The 27,430-nt window shown below is 46.4% G+C and overlaps 1 protein-coding gene across 2 annotated transcripts in view; it reads right to left on the bottom strand.

The window, feature by feature from the left end:
- Window positions 1-335: 335 nt before the first annotated feature.
- The window catches only part of FZR1 (fizzy and cell division cycle 20 related 1), a 39,264-nt gene continuing 12,169 nt past the window's right edge, over window positions 336-27,430 (bottom strand). Inside the window, exons 2-14 of one of the 2 annotated variants that reach the window (XM_077273777.1) lie at window positions 26,505-26,668; window positions 12,762-12,887; window positions 11,994-12,057; window positions 10,370-10,497; window positions 10,061-10,143; window positions 9,786-9,969; window positions 8,111-8,176; window positions 2,635-2,737; window positions 2,335-2,519; window positions 2,014-2,247; window positions 1,568-1,672; window positions 1,097-1,189; window positions 336-539 (exon numbers count right to left, since the gene is read on the bottom strand). In XM_077273777.1, coding sequence (XP_077129892.1) covers window positions 498-539; window positions 1,097-1,189; window positions 1,568-1,672; window positions 2,014-2,247; window positions 2,335-2,519; window positions 2,635-2,737; window positions 8,111-8,176; window positions 9,786-9,969; window positions 10,061-10,143; window positions 10,370-10,497; window positions 11,994-12,057; window positions 12,762-12,887; window positions 26,505-26,573 — 1,482 coding nt within the window. In that variant the 5' untranslated portion in view covers window positions 26,574-26,668 and the 3' untranslated portion in view covers window positions 336-497. The remainder of the gene's footprint in view (window positions 540-1,096; window positions 1,190-1,567; window positions 1,673-2,013; window positions 2,248-2,334; window positions 2,520-2,634; window positions 2,738-8,110; window positions 8,177-9,785; window positions 9,970-10,060; window positions 10,144-10,369; window positions 10,498-11,993; window positions 12,058-12,761; window positions 12,888-26,504; window positions 26,669-27,430) is intronic. The other variant, XM_077273786.1, reaches the window with a different exon arrangement.

Here is a 27,430-nt window from a genome sequence, read left to right as displayed (position 1 = left end):
ATATATATATATATATATATATATATTTTGTTATAGTATAGGAGATCTTTTGCATGCAAACAAGACGTTCTGTAGGGGAACATCGGTGCCTCTATAAAACAGAGCATGGTCCCAAAAAGTCTACAGTAGGTGTTTTCATGGTAGCTTCAAACTGCAACTGATTCTTCAAGGGGTCCATCTCAAGCAACATGATGATATACATAAGCGTTTATATACAAGCCCTTAAATACATAATCTATAGAACATGGTCAGTAGGGTTCTTATACCCACTACCCATTGTACGAAACACATATGTGGGCTCCTCTTTCCTCCAACGTCAATGATGGGAAAATGAATGAGATAGAACAGTGTGGTTTAATGCTTCCCATGCCAGTATAGGCTACTGATGAATCCCTGAACTGTACACAGCACTTTAGTCTCTCAGCTGAATTGGAAAGCAATGGTTTCTGGGCTCGGTGAAGAAAGAAGAGAAAAACTGCCAATGAATGACGGCCAGATTATCGTATCCTAGTGAAGAGGTTGAGAACGGAGACCGATTCCTAGAAGAGAAAGAGAAAAGTTAACGCCATGTGACTGTCACATTCATAAGAACACAACATTGACATTTTTAAAGGGAATCTGTAACCAGGTTTTTGCCACATAATCTGAGAGCAGCATGATGTAAAGGCAAAGACCCCGATTCCAGCGATGTGTAACTTACTGGGCTGCTTAGTGTATATTTCATACAATCACTATTTTATCAGCAAGAGATTATTACAGGACTAGTAATCCTGCTGCCAGGTAGTCCTTCATTGTCATGAGATCTGTAAAACCCCGCCCTCACCACTGATTGGCAGCTTTCTGTTTCTACAGCACATGGGCTGCCAATCAGTGGTGTGGGCGGGGTTATACACAGCTCAACATTTAGAGAACTGCTAGACCTGCAGCAGATAAAGTGATTTTATCAAAATGACAGCAAGCAGATCAGCAAGTGCCACCAGTAAGTGACTTATCACTGGAATCAGGGTCTCTGCTCCTACATCATGCTGTTTCAGATAGGGGAGCACAAATCTGCCGATAGATTATTTTTTTAAATGAAGAATTGCATTTGCCTCACCTTTGTAGATCGTGTTTTACTAAAAACATTCCAAAATCTTAATGTTTCATCACCAGCACCTGTAACAATAGCTTCACCATCTGGAGACATGGCCTGTGAAGCATAGAAATATATATCAAAATGAAATCAAGGCCAAAAAATACAGTCCAGCATTAAAAGGAGACTTCTCAAGACAAAACCTTTAGGAGAAATAAAGGAGTTTGGTTGTAAAAGTAGGTGTAAATTACTGTATAGACTATAGGCAGCCTTTAGGCTGTGTTCACACACGCTGCGGTTTTGCAGCATTTTACTGTCACAGCAAAGTGAATGAGACTTCTGGAATTTCATGCACGCGTTGCTTATTTTTTTCCTTACAGATCTGAAGCAGTTTCATACCCAAATACCAAGGTTACCCATGTAGTATGACGCAAGGCCCCATAGTTACTCGCCCTCATTTTTCTAGGCATCCTATACAATATATAAGGTACTTACAAGGTAGAGAACTCTATAAGAGTGTCCAGTCAATTTTGCCACCTGTGTAAGAGATGGATACTTCCACACAAGGATCTGATTCTGAGAATAGCCATGTGTGCTCACCTATGAGTAAGGAGAAGACAGTTTAGGGTCAAGAATGGTCGTAATTTATGGGAGACATTCTCAAATCTGTACAAGAAATGGAGACAACCCCTTTAAGCGAAAAGTTATTACAATCCCTACACTGTCTACTGCAGGTGATCCAGACGCGAATATATGTTATTCGTTTCTATAGCGCTAACATGTTCCGCAGCGACCTACAATTCACAGCGTACATGCACAATCAGACATTGCAGACAACCAGGCTAAAAAAAAATTCATAAAGTGAGGGGCCGACCGTCTACAAGGAGTTGGGGGAGAATCCCACGAGGTAAAAGCGGCAGATCCGCCAAGAAGCCACTTACCAGTTCGTTAGCATGCTTGGACCAGGCTAGGTTGCAGACCTGTGACCCAGTGTCAATACATTGCAGTGGCTGACCAGTGAGTGTGTTCCAGAACCTAATGCAACGATCAGCTGTGCCCCCGCCAGAAGCCAGCAGACCATGTTGGTGAGGAGACCAGGCGATTGCCTTCACTGCAGCCAGATGCTCGGTGTATTGCTGAACAGGGGTCAAACTTGAGTGATTCCATACGAGGAGCTGGAAGAAGAGCAAGATATTTCACGTGGTAAAGCGGGCAAACCGTCAACGTTATTAGATCTTCTCCATACTGTATATAGGTAATACCTTGTTGTCATTCCCTCCCGATGCAAGCAGCTGGTGGTCGGTGGACCACTTGAGGCCACAAACTTCTTGCCGGTGCCCTTGTAACCTCCTTTCAGACTGCACAGGTGGAGTTCGGATATCTCTCTGAAGGATCATGCGATCTCTACTTCCGGAGGACAGCTGATCTGCATTCCAAGCCAAGGCGCCTATAGCGGGTAGACGGACAACACTGCTGTGATGGTGCGCACAGATTACAAGAAAGGGGCAGAAAAAAGATGATCTGTAAAAATACTGGAGACATGACGATATGCCCAGCCTTACCAACTCTGGCTGTATGCCCCTCGAGTGTGGACAGCTTCTTCCCTGCAGATGCATCCCATATCTGTACAAAACCTTTGTGTGTCCCCACAGCTACAAGATTTCCCTGAAAATAAAAGGGACATTAATACCATTAATTCTGCAATCATTTTCTGGATTTTCTTTATATGGTGTACATTGTTCTGGAAAAATGACCCAAGGAGATGATTCTCCAGGTAAGTATGATTACAGAGGTACTAATCTTAATTTTTTTTTTTTTAATAATGACTTTTTTTGTTTAAGTTTACTTGTGTCTCCATTTTAAAATAACAGTAATGTTATCTTCATTTTTGGTTGATGAAGCTGTAAGAGGGCTTGTTTTTGGTTAGCTGGTTTTCATTTTATTGATGCCATTTCAGGGTATGTCTGACATTTTAATCACTTCTTAGTCTACGTTCATATTTGCGGTCAGCGCCGCCGCATGCGTCATGCGCCCCTATATTTAACATGGGGGCGCATGGACATGCGTCGCACTTGCGTTTTGCGCCGCATGTGTCCCTGCGGCGCCCGCGTCCGGGCGCAGAGGACGCAGCAAGTTGCATTTTTGCTGCGTCCAAAATCAATGAAAAAAAGGACGCATGCGGCGCAAAACGCAGCGTTGTGCATGCGTTTTGGTTTGCGTTGTGCGCTGCGGCGCCGACGCTGCGGCGCACAACGCAAATGTGAACGTAGCCTTATTGGATTTTATTGAATTAGTATATGATACATTGGGTACAGTAGTACAAAGCAGGATGTGCTGTAAATGTTTTCATAAGAATTTGGGAAAGTTATGAAATGTCCAATAAGTGTCTGTTCTGTTCCTGATCTAAGGATCTCGGCTTTTAGGTGAGATGAATCTGTGCTGCACTTTACGTACAGGCTCAGTAGTGACCAGTGCTGTGGGGTCAGAGGTGAGATGAATCTGTGCTACCCTTTATGTACAGGCTCAGTAGTGACCAGTGCTGTGAGGTCAGAGGTGAGATGAATCTGTGCTACCCTTTATGTACAGGCTCAGTAGTGACCAGTGCTGTGAGGTCGGAGGTGAGATGAATCTGTGCTGCCCTTTATGTACAGGTTCAGTAGTGACCAGTGCTGTGGGGTCGGAGGTGAGATGAATCTGTGCTGCCCTTTATGTACAGGCTCAGTAGTGACCAGTGCTGTGAGGTCGGAGGTGAGATGAATCTGTGCTGCCCTTTATGTACAGGTTCAGTAGTGACCAGTGCTGTGGGGTCGGAGGTGAGATGAATCTGTGCTGCCCTTTATGTACAGGCTCAGTAGTGACCAGTGCTGTGGGGTCGGAGGTGAGATGAATCTGTGCTGCCCTTTATGTACAGGCTCAGTAGTGACCAGTGCTGTGGGGTCGGAGCGGAGATGAATCTGTGCTGCCTTTTATGTACAGGCTCAGTAGTGACCAGTGCTGTGGGGTCGGAGGCGAGATGAATCTGCTGCACTTTATGTACATGCTCAGTAGTGACCAGTGCTGTGAGGTCGGAGGTGAGATGAATCTGTGCTGCACTTTATGTACAGGCTCAGTAGTGACCAGTGCTGTGGGGTCGGAGGTGAGATGAATCTGTGCTGCCCTTTATGTACAGGCTCAGTAGTGACCAGTGCTGTGGGGTTGGAGGTGAGATGAATCTGTGCTGCACTTTATGTACAGGCTCAGTAGTGACCAGTGCTGTGGGGTCGGAGGTGAGATGAATCTGTGCTGCCCTTTATGTACAGGCTCAGTAGTGACCAGTGCTGTGGGGTCGGAGGTGAGATGAATCTGTGCTGCCCTTTATGTACAGGCTCAGTAGTGACCAGTGCTGTGGGGTCGGAGCTGAGATGAATCTGTGCTGCCTTTTATGTACAGGCTCAGTAGTGACCAGTGCTGTGGGGTCGGAGGTGAGATGAATCTGTGCTGCCCTTTATGTACAGGCTCAGTAGGGACCAGTGCTGTGGGGTCGGAGGTGAGATGAATCTGTGCTGCCCTTTATGTACAGGCTCAGTAGTGACCAGTGCTGTGGGGTCGGAGGTGAGATGAATCTGTGCTGCCCTTTATGTACAGGCTCAGTAGTGGCCAGTGCTGTGGGGTCGGAGGTGAGATGAATCTGTGCTGCCCTTTATGTACAGGCTCAGTAGTGACCAGTGCTGTGAGGTCGGAGGTGAGATGAATCTGTGCTGCCCTTTATGTACATGCTCAGTAGTGACCAGCGCTGTGGGGTCGGAGGTGAGATGAATCTGTGCTGCCCTTTATGTACAGGCTCAGTAGTGACCAGTGCTGTGGGGTTGGAGGTGAGATGAATCTGTGCTGCACTTTATGTACAGGCTCAGTAGTGACCAGTGCTGTGGGGTCGGAGGTGAGATGAATCTGTGCTGCCCTTTATGTACATGCTCAGTAGTGACCAGCGCTGTGGGGTCGGAGGTGAGATGAATCTGTGCTGCACTTTATGTACAGGCTCAGTAGTGACCAGTGCTGTGGGGGTTGGAGGTGAGATGAATCTGTGCTGCCCTTTATGTACATGCTCAGTAGTGACCAGCGCTGTGGGGTCGGAGGTGAGATGAATCTGTGCTGCCCTTTATGTACAGGCTCAGTAGTGACCAGTGCTGTGGGGTCGGAGGTGAGATGAATCTGTGCTGCACTTTATGTACAGGCTCAGTAGTGACCAGTGCTGTGGGGGTTGGAGGTGAGATGAATCTGTGCTGCCCTTTATGTACATGCTCAGTAGTGACCAGCGCTGTGGGGTCGGAGGTGAGATGAATCTGTGCTGCCCTTTATGTACAGGCTCAGTAGTGACCAGTGCTGTGGGGTCGGAGGTCAGGATAAGTGAGGAGTCTGAGTTGGCGATTTGGCTTACCGACACCTCAGCCCTGGTGATGCCTGCAAACCACAGTACTGCAGTTTAGATGTTTTTTTTTCTCTCTTTTTGTGTTTCTAACCGATTGGGTTAATTAATTGCATATTTTGAGAGATTGGTCTTTTACGTAAACAACGATACCAAATATGTATTTTTTTATTTCTTCATTTTTAATCGGACGAGGATGGTGAGGCAGGCGTTTATAAAAATAAAAAAAACAAAAACATCACCTTATCACCTAATACTATATATAGGAAATATCAAGGTCTCCTATGAATGTCAACAATAGACTAGTTTTCGGTTGAGGACTGTCAAGGCAGGTATGAGAAGCCTTCAGCAGACCTGTGGCGGTCATGGTAATCCATCGATTGCGTCTCAGGGGGAAGAGTGCTGATGGGCGCCTGGAATACCACAACTCCATGCTGTAAATGCCGTTATCAAAGATTATCAGAGCCATATACCAGCTCAGCTCCACCTTTGGCTGTTAGAAACAGATGATGACTGAATAACACAGCGCTTGTCTGCCAGGAATGGTGCTGGCTCATCTCTTGAGCTTGGTCCATACTTGTACAGTAATAGTTGCTAAGGAGTTAAAGGGCTTGCATGAAGTGAATAGGATATCCCCTACTGATCTGAAGAATGGAGCTCTGAAGAGTCCAGTATAAACTGAACAGAGATTGAGCATGGGCACCTCCGTGTCATTCATTCTCTGGTATCGGAGGTGCCCATGCTCAACCTCAGATCCATTTGGATGCGGCTCCCTTCAGAGCCCTGTTCTCAGGATCAGTGGAGATTCCAGCAGCTTCTACCCTTCGTACAACCCCGTTATTGGCAGAAGCTCTGCTTCACATGGGAGCACTGAATCATCTGTTCCCTCACATTATTAAACATTAACCCCTTCACGACATGCACCGTACTAGTACTGCGCATCTCGTGTCTCCCCCTTTGATGTGGGCTCCGGCGCTGAGCCCACATCAAAGTTGCGACATGTCAGCTGTTTTGTACAGCTGACATGTGCGCGCAATAGCGGCAGGTTGAATCGCGATTCACCCGACGCTATTAACTAGTTAAATGCTGCTGTGAAACGCTGACCATCGGGCCGGAAATGACCGCATCGCTGACCCCCGGTCATGTGATCGGGGGTCAGCGATGCGTCGGCATAACAACCAGAGGTCTCCTTGGGACCTCGATGGCTGTTGATGCCGGCTTGCTGTGAGCGCCACCCTGTGGTTGGCGCTCATAGCAAGCCTGTAATTCAGCTGCATAGGAGCGATCTAATGATCGTTCCTCTGTAGCAGAGCCGATCCAGTTGTGCGAGCTTCTAGCCTCCCATGGAGGCTATTGAAGCATTTCAAAAGTTAAAAAAAAAGGTTTTAAAAAAAATAATGTGTGCAAACTGTAAAGCGCTGTGGAATATGTTAGCGCTATATAAAAATAAAGATTATTATAAAAATTTGAAAAAAAAAATAAAAATACATAAAAGCTTAAATCACTCCCTTTTCGCCCCATTCAAAATAAAACAATAATAAAAAAATCAAGCATGCACATATTTGGTATCGCCGCGTTCAAAATCGCCCGATCTATCAATAAAAAAAAAGGATTAATCTGATCGCTAAACGGCATAGCGAGAAAAAAAAATTCTAAATGCTATAATTACATTTTTTTTTGTCACCGCTACATTGCATTAAAATGCAATAACGGGCAATCAAAAGATCGTATCTGCACAAAAAGTGGTATAATTAAAAACATCAGCTTGGCACACAAAAAATAAGCCCTCACCCAACCCGAGATCCCGAAAAATGGAGACGCTACGGGTATCGAAAAATGGCGCAATTTTTTTTATTTTTTTAGCAAAGTTTGGAATTTTTTTTTCCACCACTTAAAAAATAACCTAGACATGTTTGGTGTTTATGAACTCGTAATGACCTAGAGAATCATAATGGCAGGTCAGTTTTAGCATTTGGTGAACCTAGCAAAAAAAAAGCCAAACAAAACTAGTGTGGGATTGCACCTTTTTTTTGCAATTTCACCACACTGGGAATTTTTTTCCCGTTTTCTAGAAAACGACATGGTAAAACCAATGGTGTTGTTCAAAAGTACAACTCGTCCCGCAAAAAATAAGCCCTCACATGGCCATATTGATGAAATAAGAAAAGTTATGGCTTTGGGAAGCGAAAAATGAAAACGCAAAAACGAAAAAAGGGCTGCGTCTTGAAGGGGTTAAAAGAAAATTGCTTGAATCTGAAAAATATTTTTTTATGCAAATGAAATAGGCTACCCCCAACTAGAAGGCCCCTCATCAAATCTCAGGAGATCCGACTGGGGCAAGATGCTATAACCCTTCTGTCCCCAGCAGATGATGAAGGTGGCCATCTATATGGTACAGGTTACTTCCCTCCGGCTTATAAGAGGGGCCCTTCGCTAACATCCATATGTGCATATGGTAAAAGGAGTCTCCTGAAGGTACAAACCATATAATAGCTTGTCTGAAAAGGTCTAATTTGCTCTGTACCGATTCTGAAGTATCAGTAGCATGGGGACATACTTCACTATAATTTGACAGTTTTATACAATCTTCTGAACATTGCAAGAACACCTTATTACCATGTCTTAAGGATACTCACTCTTTCAGACCAACCCACTGATGTCACCGAATCCCCTTCTACAGATAAGTCACAGAGCCTGGTCACCTGAAAAGAAAAAAAGACATACAATGATAACAGATACACGCGCAGAAAATATGAGGTCACGGTACACTAGATCTAAAGTGTGGCTCCGGACGTTAAAGCGGATCTGCAGCTCTCATGGTGCCTCTGTATTCCTCATGACATGAAAATTAAAGGGAACCTGTCACGTGGAAAAAAAATATATTAGCCTGCAGATATGGGGGTAATCTGCAGGTTAACAGCGTTCTGAACCTGCCCGATGCCTGTGCCGAGAGCCCTGCTGCCAGGAGGAAATGCGCTTTAATCTTCCCGGTAGCGTTCTGGTGTCAGTCATGTGGGCGGCAGCGGCGCGGGTTCAGTCACCGCTGTTTATAGAGAGCAGTGGCTGTAACCGTGCCACCAGTACTGACTGAATGGGAGACTAGGAGCTGCGATCATCTGCTGGATGCCCTGCTCTATGTAGCAGAAATGCTCACTTGCTCCGAGCGCCAACCGCTGGGCAGAACTCATAGCGATCCAGCAATGACAACCACAGGGGTCTCCTGCAGACTCCGGGTTGTCATGCCAACTCATTGGCGACCCGCGGTCATGTGACACGGGCGCCGATGGGCGTGATTAGTGAGGCGCTTCCTGCGTGTGCTGTCAGGGATTGACAGCGGCATTTAACATGTTAACAGTTGCGGGTGGATCACAATTCCACCCGCAGCTATTAGGGGCACATGACTGAAAAGGGTTGTCCACTATTTTTTTTATTGATAGCCAAACCTAAAGAAAGGCCCTCAATATCTGATCGATAGAATTGCCACACCAGGCACCCCCGCTGATCCCCCGATATTGGCACAGGTGGCAGACGGATGTTCTCAAATGTCGCTGAAACAGCCACGGCAGAGTAATGCAGATCCACCCGCTATACGAATGCCGCTGGTAACCGCTGATTGCCAGGGTGCTGTATGCTGCACCTCCACAAATCAAATATTCATGGCCTATCCTAAAACAAAAACCATCAATAAAAAAAAAAGCAGTGGCAAACGCCTTAAATTCAATAAAATCCCTGGTATTTGCATGCTTGAGACCAGTGGGCTGTCCTACCCAGTCTTCCCTGTATGACTGTACATCACTGAGTAGGACCGCCCACTGGACTCCTATACATACAAACACCAGGGATTTCAATGAATAAAATACAAGGTATACTGAATCAATTCCCACAAAAAAGTCCACCATTCTGCTCAGCTTCTCCTTATCTATACCATGCGGTCTACGGATCAGACGGCATGTACAGCGTGACAGGTTCCATTTAGCTTTCATATATAGCAAGTAGCATATACAGGGCACAGTGCTGGACGTTTTGCTTTCTGCTTCTATGTAATCAGATATATGCCCTCTAATTGTCACCCTTAGGGGTACACTACTTCGGCTCTGCTTGGATCTGTTTTTTATGGCGGTATAATTGGATTTTAGAATCCAGGATTCGTGTTTCAAAATTGTACTGGCAGTGAAAGGATTAATCTGTAACCCATGTATCATGTGTGAACCTTAGGTGGGCATAATCTGTAGCCAGAGCAGCTGAGTATGGAACTTGTATGGAGGTGGCAGATGTGGGTACATCCCCTTACACACACGGCTCTTGTCCTACCTGGCTTGTACACGCGCTCCACAGATATACACAGGTCCCCAGTCCTACACTCAGCACATTCAGGGATGACCAGTCCACTAGATTAAGGTAGAAATCATCTTGCAGTTCTGGGGCATCAAGTACTTTAAATGGAATTTTAGAAATCTTCCGTGTGGGTTTTCGTGGAGAGCGCAAAAGTTTTTGACTGTAGTAGGGAAAAAAATAATAAAATTATATAGTCTTTACCCCAGCAAGCTAGCTTTAAACTTTTAAAATGACAACTAAAAAGCTCTTACCTTTTGTTACTCACGGGTGACAAAGAATATGGAGACACTTCATTTCCATCATCGGGGCTGGATCGCTTTGAGCTTAAGGAATACTGAAAAGAAAAAGGTCAAACAATCACACAATAGAATGTAATAAAGACCTCCTAATAAGCACAGTACCATTCTCTTCCCCCAGAGTGGGCTGCTATCATTAAATATACTTTATTAGGATCCCATACTTATCGCCACTTCTAGCTGTCCCCATATGCCCTGATGCACCAGGACCGGGGGGCTGGATGGCTAAACGATCGGAAACATTGGGAATGTTGGTAACCATACCGTGAAGAGACTCTTTTTTTCAGGTGTGGATGGTTGAAGGCGGCGGTCTTCAGTTTGAGGGTCCTGAACTTTTTCAATTCCGGCCCCCAACAATTCATTTTTCAACAAAGCAGAATACGCCAATCCATCTATAAAGACATCACAAAGAAAAGAGCAACATTAATTGTACGTGAGCCGACGTAAGAGCATCACATAAGGTAGGAGTTCCTACACACCACGCAGGTCTAGGTTCTATTTTTCAATTAAGTGGTGAGAAAAAAATACAAAGTTTCTAAAAAAAAAAACAAAAAAAAACGCCATTTTCCAATACCCGTTGCGTCTCCATTTTTTGTGATCTGGGACGGAGGGCTTATTTTTTGCGTGCCGAGCTGACGCTTTTAATGATACCATTTTGGTGCAGATATGTTCTTTTGATTGCCCGTAATTGTAGCGTTTTTATTTTTTTTTCTTGTTACACCATTTACCGATCGGATTATTTATTTTTATATATTGATAGATCGGGTGATTCTGAACGCGGCGATACCAAATATGTGTATTTTTTAATTGTTTTATTTTGAAAGGGGCAATAGGGGGGTGATTTGAACTTTTATGTTTTTTTTTCACTTTACACTTGCTTCAATAGTCTCCATGGGAGATTAGAAGCTGCGATCAGCCGATCGCCTGTGCTTTAGCTGTGCTGTGTGTAGCAGAAATGCTCACTTGCTATGAGCGCTGTCCGCTGGGCGGCACTCATAGCTATCAGCCAATTACAACCACAAGGATCTGCTGCAGACCCCAGGTTGTCATGCCAACCCATCGGCGACCCGCAGTCATGTGACACGGGATTAGTGATGAGCTTCCGGCGCAAGCATGTTACATGCCGCTGTCTGATTGATACAATCAGCTGACATTTGCTGGAAAAGTTGCGGGCTCAGCACCAGAGCCTGCAGCAAACAGGGGGAGCCACCCTTAGACCTAACTATACGTCTAAGGTGGTAAAGGGGTTAAAGTTATTATCTTCTTAATATATTGCAATCATCATATTATATAGCACTGTGTACTTACAATTGCTCATTTTGCCTTTCTACCCAGTTATTTCTTATTTTTTCCATTAGGTCTCTGACATCACATGGTTAAAAACTGACTGACTATCTGAACACTTCTGAGCTCTATGTAGATACAAGAGGTCTATTTTCTTCATTAGAACTAGAATCCTACAGCACTGAAAAGTCCCTGTCAAACCAGCTGCACCAACTTTTCAACTCCTGACCCAGCTGCTTCCACCTCCCTTGCTTTTATTGCTCGTTCTCATTTATTTTTGTCAGGGAGGTAGGATTGTAGTTCTAATGATGACTTATACAGGGAAAAAGAGACTTCCTGTTTCTACATAGAGCTCAGAAGGATTCATCTAGTCATCTTTTAATCACATAATTTCATAGACCTGATGGAAAAGGGAAGAATTAGCTGGGTAGAAAGGCAAAATGAGCAATTGTAAGTGCACAGCGCTGTATAATATGATCACTGCAATATATTAAGAGGATAAAAATGATGATGGGAGGAGGAGTGCTTCTTAATTTTAGACATGTAAATATTCTCCAGAAACTACCCAAAGATTGTAATTCTAACAAATAATGTAATCCATCACCTTTCCCGGTATCAGAAGTGGCATCTTTGGCTTTTCTGTTCTGACTAGGAGATTTTTCGTTTTCCTTTAAAAGAAATGGGAAATACTTGGTTTTAAGGATTATACATAGCATTGTTGACAAAAAAAACACTAAGATCCATAACAATGAATATTTAGAAATAACTATGTGCACAAAACAAATGACCCAAAATGATATAAGTGTAGGTGAGTTTTACAACCACAAGGCCACTACATGACTGCACCAAAATGGTTCATGCCAATTTCAGCCACATTTTCCTTGCATGCTCCAAAAGCGAAGATCACTGCACTGTATGTAATATCAGTGACTGCAATTTGTACTGTGACCAGCATGATGTAGGGGCAGACACCCTGATTACAGCGGTTTATTGAACTGCTTAAATGTAGTTTTGAAAAAAAAATCAGTTTTATCAGCAGGAGTAATCCTCCCATGTAATCCTCCAGTCATGAGCGCTGTGTAACCAAGTCCACACCACTGATTGGCAGCGTTCTCTGTACACTGTGCATAGGCAGAAAGCTGTCATTAAGAGGTGTGGGCGGGGTAATACAGAGCTCAACATTCAGATAGATCTGCAGCCGATTAATGACAGATTTTGTCAAAATGACAGCAAGCAGCTCAGAAAGTAATACATAACTGTAATCAGTGTCTCTGCCCCTACATCATGCTGCTCTCAGAAGGGGTCGTATAAACAAGGTGACATTTTACATTATTAACGGTACCGAATTCTTCAGGATTAATATTTCACTCACGTTTATACGGTGAAAGTTAATACTCCAGTTTGCTCCGGCTCTAGATGGAATAAACCTATCTCCATGCTTACTGGGAGAAGACATAGGAGAATTGGATGGTGTCAATGTCCTTCTCATTTCGGTTACCTGCATGAAAATAATGGCAACAGCTTAGGGACAAGGAAGGAAAAAGTCTCTTCTATTACATCTCAATACTTAAGTTTCTTGGCAAAGGTCAAAGGGAGCCTGCCATCATAAAAATGCCGTCCAATCTGCAGGTGCCATGTTATTGGGCAGGAGGAGCAGACTAGACTGAATGTATATATATATATATATGGCAGTCGTATCAGTGACTGACAGCTCTCTATATGCACATTTATACAAATAATGCTGTCAGTCACTGATGGGATTTATGTGCAGTGTGAGGTCCTATCAGTGACTGACAGCTCTCTATATGCACATTTATACAAATAATGCTGTCAGTCACTGATGGGATTTATGTGCAGTGGGCGGTGCTATCAGTGACTGACAGCTCTCTATATGCACATTTATACAAATAATGCTGTCAGTCACTGATGGGATTTATGTGCAGTGGGCGGTCCTATCAGTGACTGACAGCTCTCTGCACATTTATACAAATAATGCTGTCAGTCACTGATAGGACCGCCCACGGCCCTGAAAATCCCAGAAAGAGCAGAGGATTAAATGATTCTACACAGGTTATACTGAGTGTTTTCTCAAAACTGTACAGCAATCTGCTCAGCTCCTCTGGCCCTGTAACATGATGCCTGCAGATTGGCCGACATTTTCATAGTGACAGGTTACCTTTAAAAAATTTTTATTTCAAGTTGTATATTCGGGAGCATGCTTGCTTTGCCGAAGGCGATGTGCTCCTGAGAATTTACAGTTCAGACCAGCAACATGGTCACGTTCTCTGCCGAGCTGATAGTCAGTGTGGCCTCCATAGCATTGGAGAAATGCAGTGATCCGGAGAACATCAGAGTAGCACAAGCGTAAAGCCTGCTTGCACGGGATGCACCTTACCTAGGAAGCCGGCCATGCTGAGATGATAGGGTGGCCGGTAACTGCAGCATTCTGCTTGTGTTAGATTGGTGTAGGTCCCACTAGATGGTCTAGGCAGGGACAAAATCTCCCTGCCATAGACAATGAGTGGCCTTATGGCCACAGTTGTGCAGTCAGGGGAGAACCGGTCTTAAAGAGGCATTCTCCAGTTTGAATGCTATCCCTATCCATGGTATGGAGGAATATGTTCTCATCAGGGCTCTGAAAACCATGTGTGAGTGGAACACCTATTAGCCATACACTGCATTCATTGTCAGTGGTGAAGACCAGCTGAGTGCAGCGCTTTACCATCTCCAGCACTCCCATTAAGAGTTAATGGAGTGACTGATCTTGGGCACTATTCACATGGGGCACTTCAAAGCCCTTTCTTAGGATAACTGGGGGCCCCAGTGGTCAGAAAATGACCCCCTATGCAATAATAGATAGAGGATAACCTTCCACTTCAATTGGTGGGATCCGCACCAATCTAATATTTATCGTCTAGCCAAAAATTAGGTGTCAAATCTTTGCAAGCAAGAGGACCCCTGCACAATTTGTATGCTTTCAATATAGTTACTGGAGCTATAGTTTCTAAGAAAGTCACTCCACCTCATACACCGTGCAGACACTGGAGAGTGCGGTGGATTTGGTACTCGGCACATTGAATGGCGCCGAGTATTTACATCCGGAGGCCACTGGGGCCATTTTCGGCAGATCAATGTAGGTTCTGTGTGTTAGTAATTTTTGACTGGACAACCCCTTTAAAGTAACACGTGCTTTTAATTTAGCAAGAGGCCAAGGGAACACTATAACTCAGGTTTTGTCTGCTGCCGGACGCAGGGACTAGGTTCTCACATGGACCGGCAGGGAGGCCATTTTCACTACACGCCTAAGCATCCCGATAAATAAGCACTTACATATATACACACTTTACTACTCAAGACTTCAACGTTCACAGCAGAACGTGACCGGCAACGCTGACGCCACACGACCGGCAACGCTGACGCCACACGACCGGCAACGCTGACGCCACACGACCGGCAACGCTGACGCCACACGACCGGCAACGCTGACGCCACACGACCGGCAACGCGGACCCCACACGACCGGCAACGCGGACGCCACACGACCGGCAACGCGGACGCCACACGACCGGCAACGCGGACGCCACACGACCGGCAACGCGGACGCCACACGACCGGCAACGCGGACGCCACACGACCGGCAACGCGGACGCCACACGACCGGCAACGCGGACGCCACACGACCGGCAATGCGGACACCACACGACCGGCAACGCGGACACCACACGACCGGCAACGCGGACACCACACGACCGGCAGGGAGGCCATTAGCACTACACGCATAAGCATCCCAATAAATAAGCACTTACATATATACACACTTTACTACTCTAGGGGCTTCATCGTTCACAGCAGAACGTGACCGGCAACGCTGACACCACACGACCGGCAACGCAGACACCACACGACCGGCAACGCAGACACCACACGACCGGCAACGCTGACGCCACACGACCGGCAGGGAGGCCATTAGCACTACACGCATAAGCATCCCAATAAATAAGCACTTACATATATACACACTTTACTACTCTAGGGGCTTCATCGTTCACAGCAGAACGTGACCGGCAACGCTGACACCACACGACCGGCAACGCGGACACCACACGACCGGCAACGCGGACACCACACGACCGGCAACGCGGACACCACACGACCGGCAACGCGGACACCACACGACCGGCAACGCGGACACCACACGACCGGCAACGCGGACACCACACGACCGGCAACGCGGACACCACACGACCGGCAACGCGGACACCACACGACCGGCAACGCGGACACCACACGACCGGCAACGCGGACACCACACGACCGGCAACGCGGACACCACACGACCGGCAACGCGGACACCACACGACCGGCAACGCGGACACCACACGACCGGCAACGCGGACACCACACGACCGGCAACGCGGACACCACACGACCGGCAACGCGGACACCACACGACCGGCAACGCGGACACCACACGACCGGCAGGGAAGCCATTAGCACTACACGCCTAAGCATCCCAATAAATAAGCACTTACATATATACACACTTTACTACTCTAGACTTCATCGTTCACAGCAGAACGTGACCGGCAACGCTGACGCCACACGACAGTATGACTGGACACCTTCACTAGTCTCCTAGCCGCTCTGTACACCCTTAGGTTCAGCCGATGGTCCTTATAAAGAAATGATAGTCCGATGGTCTTGTCATGTGTCTCCCGACTCATCCAGAAAATATGAACCAAAAACTACAAAAATTCAATTGCGGCACTAAAATCTGACACTGGCATAATAATCAGAAACAACAAGGACTATCCAATACTACAATACACAAGTCCCCGCTATACAGCGCCAAGTCACAATAGTTACCAGGTTGTGAACGTCACCGAGCGCAGCTTAATGGCGTCTCTTCATGGTAGGCCAGTGATCCTCAGCATGCACAACTCTACACTAAGTAGGTCCCACAAGGCGAAAGGCTATGGGTAAGAGGGCGAGTCCCCAATAGAAAGAAGGAGGGAGAAGGTTGGGAATGGAGGGAATTGGGGGATGGGAGGTAAATAATGAAGACAACAACTGCTGCGTCCTGAAAAGGGCTATTAGTAAGGACCAACAGCTGCTACAGAACTGGTCAGACCTGTGCTCACACTACATTAGGAACATTTTTACCAACTGTATGACATACTGATGTGCGAATGAAGACATCCGAGGGTCTCGGACCCCAATGCCTCTGGTCAGGAGAGTTAGTGGCCCATGCGCACACAGATTGGCATGGACGTCTGACTGCGCCCTTAAGATGATCACATTTGTATGATTATTGTCAGGCTACTAAAATGGCTAATTGGCTCCTATATTCTACAGCACTTTGTGCTTCCTAAGAGTGCGGCTCTGGCGGTGCGTCATCAGCATCGCTGGCCATAATGAGATTCAAGGATTACAGATATTTGCAGCTTATAGTGCATTGTTCTTGACTGCCACATTACTTTAATAAGTACAAGCAACTTAAATTTGGTATAATTTCAGACTGCCCTAATCTCAGAAAATTAAAGGGATATTCCCATCTCCAAGATACTATCCCAATATATAGTAGGAATAGTAATAATTTTAGCAAATGCCTCCAATTAGAAGTAGTATAGTTCTTCTGATTTGCTGTATTGCTAATTCCATGAGCAGTAGCTTCGGTATCCATGGTTATGACCACTCATAGTGAGTTAGTTAGCTGTTAGTGATCGTAACCATGGATACGTAAGCTACTTCTATGCCCTGCACATTTGGTAAGCGACACAGCAAACCAGAAGAACTATACTACATCTCTAATTTGAACTATTTGCTAATATTATTATTGCTACACCTACTACATGGTGGGATAGGATCTTGGAGATGGGAAAACTCCTTTATCTTATATAAACATGCAAGACATTTTCTGGCTTGAAGCTAAATGGTAGGTTTCTTTCAGGGTATGTGCACAAGTTAGGATTTCTTGCAGAAATTTTCCTGACAAAAACCGGACATTTCTGCCAGAAATCCGCATGCGTTTTTTCATGCGTTTTTTTCCCAAATGCATAGAATTGAGGGAAAAACGGGGAAAATCCGCAAAATTAATGACCATGCTGCTTTTTTTTACCGCGATGCGTTTATTTCGTGGAAAAAAATGCACCATGTGCACAAAACATGCAGAATGCATTCTAAATGATAGGATGCATAATGTATGCGGTTTTAATGAGCTTTTATAGTGTTTTTATAGCGAAAAAACCTGAACGTGTGCACATACCCTGAGTGGCAAATCCGATAATGATCAAGAGACAGAAATCCACGTTAGAATACATGTAATTTTTCATGAGGATCTCGGATCTAATGAGCTTTTCGAAGAGTTTTTATTTTTTTGCTGCCTTTGACTTGACTGTGTCAAATTCTGAGCAGATTCCACATTAAAGTATGCCAAACACAAATATTAGTAGTTTCCTTCTATTTTTTTTATTTAATAATACTCAAAATCATATTAAAATGTGTAAATATTGAAAAAGATATACAAAAGCTGGCATAATGACCACAGGCTCCGTCAGCACAATCTCACTCTCCACAACCCCCACGGGATCTGAACTCATAGCGTAAAGGTACCTTCACACTGAACAACTTAACAACGATAACGATAGCGATCCGTGACGCTGCAGCGTCCTGGATAGCGATATCGTTGTGTTTGACACGCAGCAGCGATCAGGATCCTGCTGTGATATCGCTGGTCGGAGCTAGAAGGCCAGCACCTTATTTCGTCGCTGGATCACCCGCTGCCATCGCTGGATCGGTGTGTGTGACGCTGATTCAGCGATGTCTTCACTGGTAACCAGGGTAAACATCGGGTTACTAAGCGCAGGGCCGCGCTTAGTAACCCGATGTTTACCCTGGTTACCAGTGTAAATGTAAAAAAAAAACAAACACTACATACTTACATTCCGGTGTCTGCCGCGTCCCCCGGCGTCCGCTTCCCTGCACTGTGTCAGCGCCGGACGGCCGTAAAGCAGAGCACAGCGGTGACGTCACCGCTCTGCTTTACGGCCGGTGCTTACACAGTGCAGGGAAGCGGACGCCGGGGGACGCGACAGACACCGGAATGTAAGTATGTAGTGTTTGTTTTTTTTACATTTACACTGGTAACCAGGGTAAACATCGGGTTACTAAGCGCGGCCCTGCGCTTAGTAACCCGATGTTTACCCTGGTTACCCGGGGACTTCGGCATCGTTGGTCGCTGGAGAGCTGTCTGTGTGACAGCTCTCCAGCGACCACACAACAACGAAACAGCGACGCTGCAGCGATCGGCATCGTTCTCTATATCGCTGCAGCGTCGTTTAATGTGACGGTACCTTAAGACTAGATTTACTCACTGGCACGCAGATGAAAGGAACAAGGATAACTGGCCGGGAATTGGTACATGGGAGTCGCAGCGCAGGGAGCGTATAGACAGTGCCGCACGTGTATCATAGCAGCACAGGGAACGTATAGACAGTGACGCACGTGTATCATAGTAGCGCAGGGAACGTATAGACAGTGCCGCACTTGTATCATAGCAGCGCAGGGAGCGTATAGACAGTGCCGCACGTGTATCATAGCAGCGCAGGGAGCGTATAGACAGTGCCGCACTTGTATCATAGCAGCGCAGGGAACGTATAGACAGTGCCGCACGTGTATCATAGCAGCGCAGGGAACGTATAGACAGTGCCACACGTGTATCATAGCAGCGCAGGGAACGTATAGACAGTGCCGCACTTGTATCATAGCAGCGCAGGGAACGTATAGACAGTGCCGCACGTGTATCATAGCAGCGCAGGGAGCGTATAGACAGTGCCGCACTTGTATCATAGCAGCGCAGGGAACGTATAGACAGTGCCGCACGTGTATCATAGCAGCGCAGGGAACGTATAGACAGTGCCACACGTGTATCATAGTAGCGCAGGGAACGTATAGACAGTGCCGCACGTGTATCATAGCAGCGCAAAGGGTTTAAGGATCGCTCTCCTCATGCATAGGTGCTGGGTGACTGGGCTCCTAAATACAAGGAAGTCTTTCAATATACAGATTACTAACATTGTCAGCCATCCTTGAGATATTAAAAGAAGTCTGTCACCCCCAAAACGAACATTAAACAATTTCCATGTTCATAGAGAGGATTTAGCCCCTATAATCCATACTGGTATAGTAGATTTTACTTCTTGCAATTTACATAAATACGGCGTTATTAGATACTTAAGGCCCCGTCTCACATAGCGATTTACCAACGATCATGACCAGCGATACGACCTGGCCGTGATCGTTGGTAAGTCGCTGTGTGGTCGCTGGGGAGCTGTCACACAGACCGCTCTCTCCAGCGACCAACGATCAGGGGAACGACTTCGGCATCGTTGAAACTGTCTTCAACGATGCCGAAGTCCCCCTGCAGCACCCGGGTAACCAGGGTAAACATCGGGTTACTAAGCGCAGGGCCGCGCTTAGTAACCCGATGTTTACCCTGGTTACCAAAAAAAACAAACAGTACATACTCACCATCTGATGTCCGTCAGGTCCCTTGCCGTCTGCTTCCTGCTCTGACTGAGCCGCCGTACAGTGAGAGCAGAGCGCAGCGGTGACGTCACTGCTGTGCTCTCACTGTACGGCGGCTCAGTCAGAGCAGGAAGCAGACGGCAAGGGACCTGACGGACACCGAAAGGCGAGTATGTACTGTTTGTTTTTTTGGTAACCAGGGTAAACATCGGGTTACTAAGCGCGGCCCTGCGCTTAGTAACCCGATGTTTACCCTGGTTACCAGTGAAGACATCGCTGGATCGGTGTCACACACACCGATTCAGCGCTGTCAGCGGGACCTCAACGACCAAAAAAAGGTCCAGGCCATTCCGACACGACCAGCGATCTCACAGCAGGGGCCTGATCGCTGGTACGTGTCACACATAGCGAGATCGCTACTGAGGTCGCTGTTGCGTCACAAAACTTGTGACTCAGCAGCGATCTCGCTAGCGATCTCGCTATGTGAGACGGGGCCTTTAGATTAGGGGAATCGGTGCCCCATTCCAACCCCCCAACTCCTATCTTCCCTTACAGTTGTTGGGAGTGATGCCTGATCTAAATCCCCAGCCCTGCACACAGACACAGCAGGAGCTGAGAGCACACAGTGTCAGTGTATGGGCTCTCATCCTTCCCATGTGCCAGGAGGGAGAAATAAGGATGCGCACAATGTCAGTGTCTGCAATTACTTCTGTCCCTCTCCTGTCAGCAGCGGCTGCCTACTGCAGTAATTTACTGACGACGGAGAGAAGATTCTGCACACACTGACACTGCAGTGTCAGTGTGCATGCGCTTTAAAGCTGGTAACAGCATGTTTCAGCAATCCCCATGTCTACTGTGATGTATACAGGCTCCCCCCAGCCCCTCCCCGTGATGTATACAGGCTCCCCCCAGCCCCTCCCCGTGATGTATACAGGCTCCCCCCAGCCCCTCCCCGTGGTGTATACAGGCTCCCCCCAGCCCCTCCCCGTGGTGTATACAGGCTCCCCCCAGCCCCTCCCCGTGATGTATACAGGCTCCCCCCAGCCCCTCCCCGTGATGTATACAGGCTCCCCCCAGCCCCTCCCCGTGATGTATACAGGCTCCTCCCAGCCCCTCCCCGTGATGTATACAGGCCCCCCAGCCCCTATATATAAATAAATAACAAATGCAATAGTTAGCAAGTTGTCTTTATGCCTACACCATATTCACACATCCTAGGCCTTTTCCTGGTATAATCTCCCCCCAACCAGGGCCCATTACAGTAATGTCCCCCATCCGGTTATAATCTATAATTCCTGGTATGTCCCCCATCGTGGGCCCCTTCCAGTAATAATGTCCCCCATCGTGGGTCCCTTCCAGTAATAATGTCCCCTGTTGTGAATTCTGCTCTTGGGCTCCCCCCGGTGGTTGTAAGTGGTAGCGCTGCTGTCTCTGAATCGCAGCATTTATCAGGTGTGTTCACTTTTTGCAATTTTGACTGGGCTATTTAGTCTTGCTTCACCCTTTAGTCTTGCTTCACCCTTTAGTCTGTGCCAGTTGTCCATTGTTCCTGGAGGATTCACATCCCTGCCTGGTCTCTTCTGCTGTGCAGTTCAGTTCAACAAAGATAAGTTCTGGCCTTGATTTTTGCTGTCCACATGCTGTGGCCTTATTGTTCAGTTCTTTTCCATGTTTTTGTCTTGTCCAGCTTGGTCTGTATAAGGAGTTGTTTAGCCAAGCTGGTATCTCTGGAGATGCAGATATACCCTCCATATCTTTAGTTAGCTGTGGAGTTTTTGTATTTTCTGTGGTGGATATTTTCTAGTGTTTTAATACTGACCGCATAGTACTCTGTCCTATCCTTTCTATTTAGCTAGAAGTGGCCTCCTTTGCTAAATTCTCATTTCAGTCTGTGTATGTTTTTTCCCTCTCCTCTCACAGTCAATATTTGTGGGGGGCTGTCTATCCTTTGGGGATTTTCTCTGAGGCAAGATAGAAAAGGGAAAACTATCTCTAGGGGTAATTAGTCCTCCGGCTGTGTCGAGATGTCTAGGGAGCGCTAGGTACATTCCACGGCTACTTCTAGTTGCGGTGTTAAGTTCAGGGTCTGCGGTCAGTACAGGTACCACCTTCTCCAGAGTACGTCTCATGCTGCTCTTAGGCCACCAGATCATAACAGTCCCCCATCCTGGGCCAGTAATGTTCCCAATCCTGGGCCCCTTCCTGGACCCTCATCCTGGCCCGCTTACAGTAATATATGTCCCCATCCTTTTATAATCCTTCCAGTAATATCTCTGTTCTGCGGCTCCTCAACAAATAACAAAATGGAACAGAAGTCACATGCAATTTACAACACCCCTTCTTCCTGGTAGTCATAGCCACGCCATATTTTACTAGCTGCCCCTGAAGAAGGTAGCCGTTATTTTTAGACATTACTGACAGGTTTGCTGTAAAACAGTCACACAGCGGGTTTCCAACACCCGTCTTGTAAATGCATTAAAGGGAACCTGTCACCCCTCAGGCGTTTGTAACTAAAAGAGCCACCTTGTGCAGCACAAATGCTGCAGTCTGACAAGGTGGCTCTTATAGTTATGATGCCCGCACACGCTGAAATAATCACTTATAAAATGTGTCACCTGATACCGTGAGACCGTCCCGGAGGTGGGACTTTCCTTCGTAATGGGACGCAGCACAGCCGTCATTCCTACCCCCTTGGCGCCGTGCGCCGCCTCCTCAGCGTTGTTTGATTCTGTCCCGGTGCCTGCACTGTTATGTTAGCCCTTGGCCATGCGCATTTAGCGCTGCCCGTCTTCTGACATCATTTGATGTCAGGCTAACTGCGCCTGTGCGGCCGCGCTGCCCGAGATCCCGCAGATCAACCAGCAGATTAACCCCGTATCTGAAGGTTAATAGCGTTTTTTCATGTGACGGGTTCTCTTTAAGTTGAAAAGTATCACACATGATAAGATTAGCTGCAGTGGCTCAGTGGACAGTACCACAAATGAGCGTAGCCTTAGATACACTGGCTCAGCATGACTCATGTGCACACTAGCTAGGCAGCATGTCAGTATTTAAGGGATCAGATACCAGGGTACAGCAGTAGCACAACTGAAGGGCTTAGATGCACTGGCAAACCAGCACAGTATCACACATGATAGCACTGCTTCTCCAGTATATCCACGTCAGACTGGAGGATTAGATACACTGGAGAAGCAAGGAAACCTCCGATATGAGACTGTGCATACAAGCCTGGAGCACACAAACGTGACAACTGGGGGCGTGTCCCAGCAGGCTGACCTGCCCAATCTCAAATGGCTCCTCCCATGAACAGATCCCTCATGTGTTATGCTTAAAGGGATGGTTCAAAAAACAAACTCATTTCAAACTTAAATGTATATCTATTTGAAGTCATAATCAATATTTTTTTTACTAATACACTTTGATTAAAAATTCCATATTCTTCCCTCACTATTAGTGATAAGCGCAAGAGCTCGTTACTCAAGTTTGCGGACGATGCTGCTTGCATGCAGGGATTGTGTTAAATAGTCTGTATTCCAAGGTGTGCACATCGCTAACACATCTTTCTCTTTATTGCATGTGGGGATAGCCTGACAAACATGGCCAATCCCCGCATGTTTTGGGGCAGTCTAACAGCCACAAAACATGTGGCAGCGAACACTCGAACATGTCACTTGAGCACCCGTGCTACTCAGTGCATACCCGAGCATCCTCGGCAAATTCGAGTAACGAGCAATTCCGCTCATCACTACTCACTATACAATATGATTTTTTTTTTCTTCTTCCTCTTTGATGATGCTTCAATTAAGAATCCCAGGGCATGCTGGGATATTCAAATGAAGAATCAAAGGTCTCCCTGAAAAACCGTAACCTCTGTTTCAAGGGATGGTCTAGTCCCTGCTCTACTGAGCACGCATTGGTTGTCAATTCCGATGGATGCTCAGTAGCTTCTGTTCACTGTGTGATGTGCACAATGACAGTGCACTCTTATCGGCACTCACCAGAAGTAACGAAATGGCAGGAGAGAGCACACTGTCAGTGTGTGTTTTAAGAATACCACCGCTGTCCCAGGAGGTGACGTCACAGAGCGCACTGTCACTGTGAAGCACAGTGCACAGTGACAGTAATCGTCTGTCGGAATTGACAACTGGCCAATGCTCAGTAGAGCAGGGAATAGCCCAGCCCTTGAAACAGACGTCACTGATGACGCTACGTTTCAGGGAGGTGGCAGAGGCTGTGGTAGTGACCGCAGCCTCTGCCGCTTCATTTGTGTATCCCAGCATGCACTGGGAATCTCAAAAGAAGCATCATCAATGCGGAAGTATAAAGAAGAAAAAACAAACAAACAGTGTACTGAGAGAGTAGGGACGATTAAAAAGTGTATTAGAATAAGATTAGCGTATAACACCAAATAGGCATTTAGGATTAAAACGGATTTCTGCTTCAGACCACCTCTAATGATGACCAGCCCTTTCTGCGTCACTATTATTTTTCCTTGCCGAGAAAGAAAAACTCACAAAAACCTAGCTGCATAAGCAGAAATCTCAATTTCCCATTGAAATCAACAGGTTTCTGTGAAAATCACAAATGGCAAAAGTGTGTAATCCGTGTGCACATTGACTTTGTAATGAACAGGAAAAGCTTTGCAACTTATTTTTCTTCAGTGAAACCCATTGAAAAAACTGAGTGATGAAAAACGGATAGAAAACACTGAACAACAGTCCGTCTTATTATGTACCAGAAAAATCATGGACATCTGAATGACGCTTCAAAGTTGTTAAAGGGGTTGTGCAGGACGTTTATATTGATGGCCTAGCCTTAGAATCAATATCATATTGGTAGAGGAGCGACACTCGGCACCCCCGCCGATCAGCTGTTCCCAGGGTGAAAGATCTGTTAGGGAGCTCCATAGTAGAGCGCCATCAAATGTCTAGTGGCCACGCCAGGTACTGCACATCCACCCTCTATCAATTTGAATGGATGAGCAGTACCTGGCTGCTATGCAGTTGATGGATCTAAGCAGCTCTGCAACTGAGAACGTCTGCCTGCCGCTGCCCCTCTGAACGGTAGATCGGCGGATGTCGCACCTCTACCGATCTAATATTCATGACCTAAGGAAAGGCCATTAAGCTAAGCTATAACAAACCAAACAATAGTCCTAAAAGATGGATAGCTGATATTCCATCCTTATGTATAGCCACTATACTGACCTCATTACAGACAATATGCTTATAAACCCCTCCCGTGCCCAGTAAGCGGAGATGACCCTTTAGACCATGCACAGATGCCCCATCAAGAAACCCCCATCTTCTGAGTCACATGATGGCTCTCCCGACTTTCAAGCTCACACAGGGTTCTATGTATAAGATGGATGTGAATGTTACAATGCAAGGCTCCATAGACTTACATTGTAAAAGGGACTTCCAGCTCACAGATAGACCCCAGTGTGATTCAGAGAGTCTCAATTGCCATCACGTCTCAGAAGAGGACAGGAGTGGCGCTGGATAATGGAGAAGACAGATCGGTGATTATATTAAATAAAAACACCATACATTAACATTTACACTGGGTTGGGGGGAATAAAAAAAATAAATAACTTGAGTACTTCTTTAAGTAAAGAACTGACATTTATCACCATCTATTGGATGATCACTAGGGCCTGCGGGATGGCGCTCCCTGAGTGGGTTGGGGATACTCACTTGGCAACGGGATTAAAGCACTCAGGCACGGTTTCTCACATAAACAGTGCATTTAGTTTATTAACTCCGCATAAACCACATAAAGTCCATTTCATGACATCCACGAACATATCATGACCACCAGTCTGTTCATGCAGCAGATAAACCTCTCAGCCATATATTACAACCCCCCTTGTCTGGGATTACCTTCAAGGATCTCCACTCCTCAAGCTGACTCCTTGTCAGTCCTGGCTTCGCCAACACAGAAGGCGTCCCAGGCTCTGTAGGTACATGGTCTCATCAGGTGCTATTTAGGAAGTCTCCACTCACCGGAACTTCCAACACAGACCTGACCTCTTTCAGGGCCTACAACACAGACCATTCAGGTCCAAACACTCTGAACCATGTGACCACACCATGGTCACATTATGTACCTGTAACCCCTACCCTGGATGGGAGGTGTGTGTGGTTGGCCAGACCCGCCGAGCTCTCCAACCAACCCTGTAAGCCTCCTTTTTACTATACAAATACTTGTGGGACTACAGGTCCCAGAACAACAATACTACAGGCTTACAGACTCCCTCTGCGACACATACCGGCCATTTACAGTCATGCCGAACACGGTTTCATTATCACTATTACGCCTCCATGCGTATCCTGAGGAGCACATACAGCTACCCTGGCTTTAACATGGGTCACTGCATCACAGGCCCTTCATCTATCACCAGAACAAGGCGCAGCTCCAAAATTCCCCACTGCACCTTATTGCAAGACTACAAGTTGGAGGCGTTTGAATGGAGGGAATTTCAGCTTACCACTCCATTGAATGCCTCAGATTGATAGAAACACCCAAGAGCTGTGCCAAGGTAATCTGGAAAAGCGATTGTAGAAAGCTCAAAAAATGATAAACTTACGCAAGGCATAGTGTTCTCATTCTGGAGGTTGATTTGCCGCAGAAGGCGCCTTTCATAATCTTGGTCCATAGTGGCAGCAAAGTGTTGAATCGGAAATGGGAATAGAGTTGACCACGAGGTGCAGCTCTGGTGGGTATTGTCCACCTAATGCCTAGGGCAGAGAGCTAGACAAGCAAAAACACTGTCAATATACACCCATAGAAAATATATTCATTTGCACTTACAAAGGCTTAAAACTAACAAATTCAGTGTAATAGGCTCCAGTGGTCTTCAACTGATAAGGAGCCATAACATCACCATTCTTACTCACAGGACCACAGACATCTGAGATTGGCTGCAGTGGTCAGGCGACTAGAATAAATGTAAGTGAACTTCTAGGGCAGGGGTCCCCAACCTGTAGCTCGGGAGCCACATGTGGCTCGCGGTCCCATGAATTGTGGCTCGCGGCTGTCTGTCAGCTTGGTGCATTAGCTCCAGTTGTAGCAAACCATTAGGAAGAGCACATGTGAAAATGGTGAATTTTGTGAGCAGCCCTGCACAGAAGAGCAGATCTGGATGCACATATACCGGTCTTAGGGGTTTTGAGATGATTTAAGAGGAGGTGTTTGAAGCTGGATGTGACAGTGTCTTGGGAGTGCTTTATAGGAGAATACTGAATGGGGTATTGTAGGAACCCCTGGATCTTTGTATACTGCTTTGGGGTGATTGATTTTTCTGGAAAAGCTTTGGTTACCATTATTGTGTGGGGGGCGGGAACTGAATGTGGCTCGCGACCCTCTCTCAAGGCTGGATGTGGCTCGCGACCCTCTCTGAGATTAATGTGGCTCTTAAGGTCAGAAACGTTGGGGACCTCTGTTCTAGGGTAAACATACAAGGCGATGGCTTTTGACTTGACAGGGTCAAGTTTGGAGCGGATTTCACTAGGA

The sequence above is a fragment of the Ranitomeya variabilis genome, chromosome 1 (genome assembly GCF_051348905.1).
Source record: "Ranitomeya variabilis isolate aRanVar5 chromosome 1, aRanVar5.hap1, whole genome shotgun sequence".
Taxonomy (NCBI): domain Eukaryota; kingdom Metazoa; phylum Chordata; class Amphibia; order Anura; family Dendrobatidae; genus Ranitomeya; species Ranitomeya variabilis.
This window is presented reverse-complemented; position numbering and strand designations above follow the sequence as displayed.